Below are 11,163 nucleotides of genomic sequence, written 5' to 3' on the forward strand. Positions count from 1 at the left end.
ATAGTTATGCACTCTTTTCACTGGGGTGTAGAAGACAAATTAAAGGCATGCGATGGAAACCAATTTGCCATGAAAGTGTGAGTTGTTTTGCCCAGTGCCACTGACTTCATCAGAAACCCTCTCTATGGAGTTAAAGGGGTAGACGAGACAACGTGCAGGCATGCAGGTAACCCAGCTAAGTGTTCCTTCCTCGCCCATTTATGGGAAATTAACCAAGGCAGTAATTGTTCAATCATACAGACCAAAGCGCTGTTTTGAAGGCTGCATGTGGGCAGGCTGTTTTGGCCAGCACTGAAATGTACTTTGCTGGTGTTGGATTACATGGTGAGACATGGAGAGGAAGCAGTTGGTTAGTGATGGGAGAATCCTATGTGAAGGTGGAACATGCCCACACTGGTGGGTCAGGGGACGCTGTTGTCCGTTGGGACTGACAGCCACTCTACATACTGCACACATGGGGCTGATGAAAGCAGCCTCCTTCAATGAGGTCCACACATGTCCAATGATCTGCTCGCTGCTACCCTTTTAACATGTCATAATTGATCGGAAGCTTGGGGTGGATATGTCTTCAAATGTGCAAGTGATTCTGCCACCATCATGGTTTTCACTGTTATATGTGCTGCTGTGCATAGTCAATTGGAATGAAAAAGACTCTTGGATGGGTTGACTAATTGTCCAAATATGTTTCTTATTGCTTGTAGTGCAAACAATTGTGCTACAATTTCTTCAGAAAAAAAGCCTCTTGTATTATTTAGTTTGTATTTGAAAACATGTTGCCTCGCATTTGTTTTGAGTGTATTTTTATATCTATACTTTTCCAAATTTGTTAGAAATCTATTGCTTTTAAACTATCTACTGCAATTGTTCTACTTGTCTGTGCTCTCCTCCCACTGTTTGTTTTTTGGTTAATGAGTTAATTGCACCTGTAAGGTGTTCTCTAGTTCACACAGTCTGGAGTTGAAAGTTGTGTTTGTGGTTATCCATCAGCTAGCAACAGATGCCGTAGCTGCCTGGGCTCTTGGTGAGGCGCCAGCATCCTATTGGCTTGGTGGCAGTGAGGCGGAACAGAGATGAGTGACAGCCAGTGAGGAGGAGGAGATGGAAAGAGAGGGCTGTCATTAACTAGCCTGATGGGCCACTGACATGCTAATAACCTCTGCCTTGATTCATCATCACATCAGACTAGCGTTTGATGCCCTCAGAAGCACCTGGTGATGCGGTCTGTACTAAAGCCGTCTCAATGTGCCATGCTCCGAGTTAATCATTTTTACTGCTGCACATGAGGTATTTTGTAACAGCCCTATCACGGTTTTATGAAAAGTCACAGATTGCAAACCCATAAAGATGAGTTTAAAGAGTTGTTTTAATGTTGATTTGCTAGTTCATGTGAAAGTGGACAGTGCAGGAAGGTGGGGGTGAGTCCTTGTCTTTCACTCACCCCTGGGAGGGGCTGTGATGTGCCTCTACCTGCCCAGCACACCTGTCTTCCTTTCCTTAGATCATCTCGTCTTCCTCCACGCATGAGTTGTACTTGGCCGGCGTGGAAGAAATGTGGACCGGCTCTCGCCTCTCTTTTCCCCTGGCACTTTGAAGCCTAAAGTGTGATTGCTCTTGGATCGTGGCCGCTTTCCCTTGAACGTTTTGTCATGAAAAGCAGGTTGGGCTCTCAGCTTTATCCCATAGCCAGTGATCCAGGACTAAACCAATCAGCCTGCTCTCTGCAGGATACTCTTAGCAACCAGAGAGAGTGAGGCATCGAGCAGATAGGGGCTTCCTCTGCTCTACAACACATGTCCCTTTGTCTTCCCTGGATGTGACAAACACATCCATCACAATCATTTAATAACAGACAGAATTCAGTTGTACTGCCATGCTTTGATTTAAAGTTCAAGTTGGTCAATGAGAGTAAGTGCAACCACAAGCAACCGATGATGAGAGAACCTTGCTGTGATTTCATATGGCATTTTTTTTGACAATTTGAAATGAATCGGAAATAAAAATGTGTAGTTTAGGTCGACCCTGTCTGAAAAATCTGCCGGGCAATCTGAAAAGTCATTAGCAACCCTTAAGCTTCACTTATGCTCTCATTAAAAGTTGATCTTATCAGTGTTCTTTGCTGCTTATTACAGACTGCAAATGACACCAGCCATATGCACAGTCCCATGACACCAACGAACATCATCCATCTTCACAAGGCATTTGGCAGAACTTTAGTCGGATGTTTTGAAGTGTCATTCTAATGACTGTGCGTTGTTCCCAATCTCTGTCATCTAAGGTCCTGTACTAACACATCCACAGTTAAATCTGATAGTTGAGCCAGTTTCAAAGGTCCTTTTAAAAATAACATTGAAGGCTTTTGTTATGTATGGTAAATGTATTGCCGAACACTGCACTAACCTAAAGAGCTTCTCTTTGTGTTGGTCTTATACTGCAGAGTATTGGCTTTTCTCATTCCAACATTCCTTGTGTTGCTTCTCTTGTCCTCTATCCCTTTACATTTACATTTGTAAACCATATATACGATCTCAAACAAGCCCATTTCAAACTAAAGTCAGTCATAGAAAATGAGGCACAACAACGTTGGTGGGTTTTTAAAATCCATGGAGAATGTGTATTTTGCCCCCAATGTTGAATGCCCACTAATGATGCTGTGATATTTATTTAAGCCTACTGTGGATTTCACAGGCTGCCATGTGATCCAGGGACCTGGGAATACCTGAGAGACCAGTGAAGACTGGAGTGAGCCACTGCCATTGTTGTCCTAATGCCTCCTTCAATTATCCACAAGCAGCTCATTTGTACACGAGCCCCTTACTGATGGCTAAACCACCCTGCAGGTTTTTCACCAATTTCTCCCCTGATTAGCTGGATCAATGGGCATTAGAGGAACCCGGGACAGACCAAACGCAGCACTTTCAGACATCCCAGAAATCCCTCTGTCTACCTGTGTGCCAAGGACAAATGGAACAGAGATGGCCATTCAGTATTCAGTGCTAACCTACAAACAATGTTTATTTACCCACCCTTCAAACTAGACACTTTTAATCTAGTTTCCTTTTTTCTTTAGAAATGGCTAAGCCAAGAAATGACTGGAGAAATGGCAAAGCCAAGAAATGACTGGGGGCTGCTGGAGCAGAGTGAACGTTGATGCCTCATTGTCACACGCACCAATAAACATGCTCACAGATTCATCTTAACATAGAGATTGTCCAGGCATTTCTGATGTTTGTCTATTGACCTCTATACCTGTGCGTCGGCTTTATTAAGTGTTTGAACAGGTGTGGATGAAAGCCCCACTGGAGAGGAGAGAGAGGTGCTGTCCTCTGACTAGACAGTGATTCACCTTCCCCTGGTGTTGGGAGCATGGCTTTGGCCAGATGTCTCCTGCTGATGTTCTGGAACTGATCAAAGGTATGCAGTTCAAACCGCCAGTCTGTGGTGACAACCATGACAGTGGCGTGTTCTAGCCGCCGTCTGATCCGATAAGCATTTAGCGGGGTGTGTTAGGTGATGCGTATCTCCGGATTAATTGACACACCTGTGTTTCATTCACATCATAGACAGTCAGTCCCCATCATGATCAACTCATCAGAGATCCTTCAACACTGGGGCCACAGCTGGGCTGCTTGGGAAAGGTGTGGATGATCTTTAAGAGTATGCACAGCAACGTGAGTTGACTTATGTGAGAGAAAGAGTGTGTGTCTCTCTGTCTGTGTGCGTGCGTGCGTGCATGTGTGTGTGAGAGAGAGTGTGTGTGTGAACGTATGAGACCTAATTATTGTGTATACGTTTTGTAGTGGATACGTGTAGCTCTTATGTGAGAGAATGCTCTCTCTCTGTCACGGTCTGTTGGAGTACAGTGCTGTATTACCTTCCTTCCAGCATGTGTGGAGATTTACTTTGAGGCCCTGTACTAAGCTGTGATTTGGGACAGTTTACCTGATGACATGAAAGAGGGATTGAGTAACTCTAACATATTACACAGTAACAAAACCTGCTTGCATCTGTGTATAACACTGGTAATACCTTTTTTTATAGGTTTATTCGATTGTATTTAAATGTTTTTCAACTTGGAAAATCCCATTGAACCCAAGGGAGCCCTGCAAACAATCATACAAATTCACAATATTTACAATTCCAACGCTTGCGGTGATCGTTATTCCCATTAATTCCCTATTGATTGGAATCTCTATGTCAATGTATTTGTTATAGTCTTTATGTTAGGATTGTGTATATTACTTGGAGAGAAAGAGGAGACGTTTTAATGAAAAATACAAATCTGGGTGACATGAAATAGGTGCAAATTCCAAAAGCTCAATCTGTTTTCAAAGGCCAAGGAGCCCTGACCCACAGCCATTGTCAGTGAACTCTGTCTTCAGCCCGAAGACCAAACAATACCTTCTATTTGAACAGGTGATCCCATTTTAGATGGAAGACTAGTAGAGACTAGATGGGACCACTTTAGTCATTTAATGACAGCATTTCCATTGTTTTTGTTGAACGTTTCATTTGAAAGATTAGACCTAGCTATTAGGAAAGCAATTATTTTTAATTGCATACATTTCTGGAGTGTATAATGACTGCATTTAGTGTATCTAACATCCAAAATGAACATCAGATCAGGAAATAAGTGTTAGGTAAACATTTTCGATCCAGCTAATTGTCATCATTCAACTTCATGTCAATTAGGTGGTGTAATTAGCGTGAACTTGTTTACCTTGGCAACAGTGGCTCTGTGTTTGGCACCTTTGAGCCTGTTTTGATCATCTCCGAAGGGCTGTACCAGTTTGTCATCGGAATCGTTTCTTCTTCTGCTGCTTGACAACTATTAATTGAAAGACGAGCGATATTCTCAAATATTTGTGGTATACGTGTTTCAACTGAACGTTCAAGCGCTGTTTTTTTTTATGTCATTTCCACACTTTGATGTCTGATCCATCACTTTGATTGAAATTTACGAAGCTAAAAGATGTCTTAACTTGTTCAAAGTAAACCTCAGACACCAAATCCATGCAGAGTGCAACATTAAATGGAGAGTGGAAGGTGCTGCTATAATGTAAGTTGAATGCGAAACCTTGTATGGGATTGGTGTGTTGAAGAAGATAAAGTGTACATTGTGTTTCTAAATGGACTTTGATTGAATGATACCGTGGTGTGAAAATCTACCTGGAGATGGATCATGGGTCAGATTCGCATTCCTGTCTCCATTTCTCTGAAGCCCAGCCCTCTCTCTCACACCCAGGAGTCAGTCTGGGCCCACTGTGAGTCATGTGACTGCTAAGGAAGGAGGGGGGAACAGCAGGATAGGAGAGAGAACCTCACCAGACTAAGGTGAGACCCCCTTACCTGCTGAGTGCAGTCCTCTCTCGCCTCCCCACCCATCACCTGCATCTCACCTGAACTCCTCCTGAGTCTCCAATTCAACCTTCATCTTAGGTAGCCTTCTGGATCGAGAGTCAGTGTATGGCTGATGACTGCAATTCATCCCTCAGAATTGATGGTGGAAGATTCTGTGATTCCTTTCCTTCTGGATCTGGTGATGTACTTCATTAACAGCCCTATCTGATTTCACTGTGGTAAAGAAGCCTCAAGACTTGGCTCTGCTCCATCTTGTGCCAACCTCAACAAGAATGTTTAGTCTGATGTTGTGAAGTGCTCCTGAGATACGTCCCATTGTTTTGGTATCAGACTGTTCCCTTTATACCAGTGGATTGACACTTAAGACTCGGGACTCCTCTAAGAGCTTTTGGATAATGTTTGGCCCTGGGCAGCTGGTCTCCACTCTTCTACCTGCAGTCTTCCACTCCTCCGCAGCTCACTTGTTCCCTGCGTTCCCCACCAGACTGGGCTCCCCTCCACAGATCCTGATCCCTGGGCCCCTGATCAGCTATGAGTCCCTGCGGAGTTACTTGCAACCAGAGCCCTGCAAAGAGGCTCTGTTCCTGGCCACACAGGCAGCTGGGATGGGGCAGTTCACGGCCAGCATGGGTGAGTTCCAACCAACAGTCTGCCTTTAGAATGTCAGAATTACTGTAACTTTGGAGAGCACATGGATATTTACATTCATGTGTGACAATTTATTACAGATACGTGTTGGCTTATTAGTTGGTGGAATGTGTTTTCTCATAGAGACTCATTGAGCACTGTCTAATGGCAGTGTAAATGTTTACAAAAGATTTTCCTAACAGCTCCTAACAAACAATCAATTATCAAGCACGGTTAAAGAGGGCCTAATGAACGGCGGCGCTAATTATCCAATCTAGAGCCATTAGTTCCTTGTCAACCGTTGGCGATTGTGTAATTGGTGGTTGTGCTGTGCTTTCCAGATGAACAGAGGCCAGTGAAGCAGCGTCGTGCGCGGGCCAACTACAGCAGCTGGCAGCTGGAGGAGCTAGAGAAGACCTTTGAGAACACCCACTACCCTGACGTCTTCATGAGGGAAGCTCTGGCCCTCAGACTGGACCTCATCGAGGCCAGAGTGCAGGTACGGTCCCAACACCCTCTTCATTCCAAACCATTGTCACTAATGCATGAACACTGATTTCTAGAAGCCATCTTTGTTTCTATCAGCTTTCATGCCACAATGTTACTGTATTTTATATATATATATATATATATATATATATATATATATATATTTGTTTATGAATACATCAAAAAAACTGTTAAATCTAGTGGATACTGAAACATTTTTCAAAACGAATGTTTTGCATTGTAAGAGATTTCACTCTCTCATATACTACATATTACATTGGTTCCATTTTCACCAGGTGTGGTTTCAGAATCGCCGGGCTAAGATGCGGAGGCAGCTGAAGTTGCAGGGCCAGCTAGGAGAGCCCTTTCCCAGGAAGGACAATGCCGAGGACACAACAACAGACAAACCCAACAAGAGCTTACCGGAGCTAGAGAGCTCTGACAGCGAGCACTGGGAGAGGAGGCAGGACAAAGGAAGCTATCCCTGGACTAAAGTACCTCGTTCTGCTGTGATGACCACCCCCATACAGGGTATGATTCAGGGGCCAGCAGGGGAATGGGAGGGGATGGAGGGGCCCAGTCCAGAAGAGTTCCGCTGCTGTAGCATTGCCAAGCTGAGGGCCAAGGCCAGGGAGCACGAGGCTGAGATCCATAGCACTGTGGCCAGGTCAGGAGGAGGAGAGACATCAGCACTGCAGACACAAACACAGAACACTGATGACAGAGAGAGCAACTGATATGGCTCTTTCTCTCTGCATGGCTTTTGCAAACAGGTCCCTAAGACCTCATCATGGTTGAGGCAACTTGCCTAAATACCCCATCCTTGGTTTTATTCATTCTGTTATTCAATGAGGATATGAACTAACATTTACAAAAGGTGCTGATTTTTTGTTTAGTATTAAAAAAAATGATTGTGTTTTGAAATGCCATTATTTTTCTGTACTGGACATATTTTTCTATCAACAATCACGCTAAACGTGTATTTTAAATGCTCAGACTAGGATGAGGTGAATATATAGTATATCCATAGTAACATCTTATAAATGTATAGTATATCCATAGTAACATCTTATAAATGTATAGAATAAACGTCTTATAAATATATAGTATATCCACAGCAACATCTTATAAATATATAGGTTATCCATAGCAACATCTTATAAATATATAGTATATCCATAGCAACATCTTATAAATATATAGGTTATCCATAGCAACATCCTATAAATATATAGGTTATCCATAGCAACATCTTATAAATATATAGGTTATCCATAGCAACATCTTATAAATATATAGGTTATCCATAGCAACATCCTATAAATATATAGGTTATCCATAGCAACATCTTATAAATATATAGGTTATCCATAGCAACATCCTATAAATATATAGGTTATCCATAGCAACATCTTATAAATATATAGGTTATCCATAGCAACATCTTATAAATATATAGTATATCCATGGTAACATCATATAAATATATAGTATATCCATAATAACATCTTATGAATATATAGTATTTCCATAACAACATCTTATAAATATATAGTATATCCATAGTAACATCTTATAAATATATAGTATATCCATAGTAACATCTTAACATTTTATCCTTAATGTTTCTTTATACTTTGGCTGAACAATTTCAGTTTCTATCATTCACTATCTTGAACTCTTGAACACATGAGACAAAGATGTCATTGTTATCGTTTCACATTCCCCACTGAGGTGGTTCATTTTATTGAACCTTTATTTATCCAGGTGAGTCAATTCAGAATAAATTCTTAATTTAATACATTCATGGTTTTTCACACCTAAATAAATATGTACATAATACATGTAAAACTCAGATATGCAGTCCTGATCTTCATCCATCACCCCAGGGTCTTTAGATATTCTTCTGTATTACTGGTGACTAAATGCTCTTACATTAGCCATCAGATTAGGGTCAAATTAAAACAGGAAACGCTCTGATGACTTCTCAATGATCTCATCGATGACAAGCCCAACCCTGGCCGGGGCTATCCTATTACCTTCACTGCAGACCGAGAGGCAGGATGTCTGCGTGCTGCCACAGGCCCTCGTAGGAAACAATGGAAGTGGCTGAAAAATGACTGGCCCCAATGACAGGAACGCTTTCTGAAGATTAAGAGGCAAATACATGTTGTTTTTTGCTGAGAAAGATTAACTTTTTACAACAGTGCTGTCATTTAAATACATCAGAGAGGCTATCACTGTTTGTATGTTTTATAGGTATTGTTGAAATGTATATTAAGACGACTCACATATTGTATCGTCTTGAGCTATACCGTATATCGATGTTAAAAAAAGTACAGTCGGCTAAAACATATTTACAGGATGGGACTATAAGAATAGCCTGTATATTATCACTACTTTTCCAGAGGTGGCACTATTTGTCCTACTAAACTGTATTATGTTGATTTTCAGAGCATGGAAAGAGCAGCTGTTCCAAGTCTAATGGATTTTCAGCCTCACAGTCAGAGCACTTCCTTCGGGCTTAGACGTTGGCCTTTTTTGTATGGCCAATCTCCTGTATGACATGAACAGCCTTTAGTTCTGTGGAAGAAACATGGGATATGACACCACTTTGCCAAGGTCACTGCAAATTCCAATGCAGAATCTGGGGATATGACTAGGGAGTTGGAAGGATTTTAATGAATGGAGAATGTAAATCTTGAGTGCAGGGCCGGCCTTAGCCTCTTGACAGCAGAGAGAAACATTTAAAGTTTTAAATTTAATTTCCTGCAATTCTACACATTTTGCCATGGCGCAGAGAGAAAAATGTGCAGTTGTACAGAATATTTACTGAAATTCTACATATTTTGCCATGACTTATAGCATGTTAATATGATATCTGATTGAGAGTGACTAACCAAATCAAAGGGGGCTCATGCACACATGCCCTTCATGCCCGGTAGGTAATTACTACAAGTTTAGATAGCCAGGTAGACTAATTTACCAATCTAAAAAATGCTACCTGACGAGCTAATTGAGTGACTGACATAGCAAGAGGAAAACTGCTAATGCAAAATGCACGACATTGCACCTTGTGTATTATCCCATTCTGAAGCTCAACATTAAGTTGAGTCCCCGACTAATTTTTTTTAGTTGGGGGTACCATAAAGGCCGTGGGTCAAGCGCCTATGTCACTTATGCCCAGGGTATGTTTTCAAAAGTCTCTCTGTAGTCTAACAGTGCCCCCCTCTGGTAATGAAATCTCTTCTCCATTCATGGGCCTTTTATCAATTTGATTTGCTCACCTCCTCCGTCCTCTCTTGCCTCCTTGGATAAAGGAAAAAGTGAATCGAGGACAGTCGGCGAGGAGTGAACGTGGGTGGAAATGCGCTTAATTGAAATTATACGGTCCTTCTCCACTCACTCGTCATTAGGAAAATTACGTTTACTGGGGTGGATCCCAAAATAAGTGTAAAGTGATCAAAACAAATTAAGTTAATTGTGCAAGAGATTTTGTAGATAAAACAAACAATAAGTAGCATATTGTTTTTAAACGTGTGCATGTTTTTCTCCTCTGACAAAACAAAAGCTGATTCCAAGGGGGTGTGGAAGATTTCAAAACTTCCGCGGTAGGATACACATGAATATCCTTGATGAAAATTGGCTATCGAGAAGGGGAGGACACTTTCGTTTGCCAATAATGACTTGACCACTTATCGGTTTCCTGGTCATGGAGGAGAGAGGACGGAGGACGTTCTTTTTCCCAAACGAGAAAACCCCATAGGTATTATCATAACTGTCCTTCCTTTACTCAATCATTATTGTATATTCATTGTCAGCCACATATTTATTGCCAGTGTGCATTTGCTTCAGTAATAATTCAAATATCCATATCTTTATATTCTGTAGATTTCAAGGTCTGGTAACAAATATTTTGCTATTATGTTAAAACAATTAATATATAAAAAAACATGTTAATAAAACGTTTTAGTGTAATTGCAGTGTTACTACACAAGTTTTTCCCAATGTATTTTGTTTTCTTTTATTGGTATGTTGTTCCTACTATATATTAGGCTACTTGTATTATTTACACCAAGTAAATGTTGTTGTTTTTTGCTGTGTGTAAATATATCAATGTCCATCTAATCTCTTTGTAGGTTATGCATCTAGTTGAGGTTGTCGAGTTCTTGGTGGGTCAGTTTCTCCTATGTTACTCAAATTTCAGACACACTCAAATTGTTCTGGATTGTTGTCCAATCTTCATTTGGGCCCATCTCATTTGGTTCAAATTTGAAACCACCATTGGTGACCCAAAATGGGTATGTGGGTCTGGATTAATTCGTTTAATGGAGACCTTAAGCCTCTTCTGAGTTTGCAACTTGTAACTTAAAATATGTATCATTGGTTTTTCGAATGAAAATGACCCATATGCAAATAACCCATATGCAAATGAGCAAACAAGGGCTCAGCCGAATCCTTTGTATTCATAGCCTAATTGAGTTGCTCATTAAGGCTTCAACACTAACGTCTGCTCATTAGTGCGTTAATGTAGGCCTATAGCCCATTTTGTCCATGAAAACTATTGATATTAAAACCACACAGACTTCAACAATAGTGTAAACATTGATATTATAAACTTTTATGCTAATTATTACCTCTCTGAAATAGACTATTCAGGACATAATGCAAATGAATATTTAATAACCG

The 11,163-nt window shown here is 41.1% G+C and overlaps 1 protein-coding gene across 1 annotated transcript; it reads left to right on the forward strand.

The window, feature by feature from the left end:
- Nucleotides 1-4,995: 4,995 nt before the first annotated feature.
- On the forward strand, nucleotides 4,996-7,878 carry LOC110538241 (paired mesoderm homeobox protein 2-like). Its single transcript, XM_021624938.2, has 3 exons — nucleotides 4,996-5,988; nucleotides 6,327-6,484; nucleotides 6,771-7,878. Exons 1-3 carry the CDS (start codon nucleotides 5,754-5,756, stop codon nucleotides 7,209-7,211), a joined length of 834 nt encoding a protein of 277 aa, XP_021480613.1. The 5' UTR covers nucleotides 4,996-5,753; the 3' UTR covers nucleotides 7,212-7,878.
- Nucleotides 7,879-11,163: the final 3,285 nt, after the last annotated feature.

Source organism: Oncorhynchus mykiss, chromosome 12 (genome assembly GCF_013265735.2).
Source record: "Oncorhynchus mykiss isolate Arlee chromosome 12, USDA_OmykA_1.1, whole genome shotgun sequence".
Classification (NCBI taxonomy): domain Eukaryota; kingdom Metazoa; phylum Chordata; class Actinopteri; order Salmoniformes; family Salmonidae; genus Oncorhynchus; species Oncorhynchus mykiss.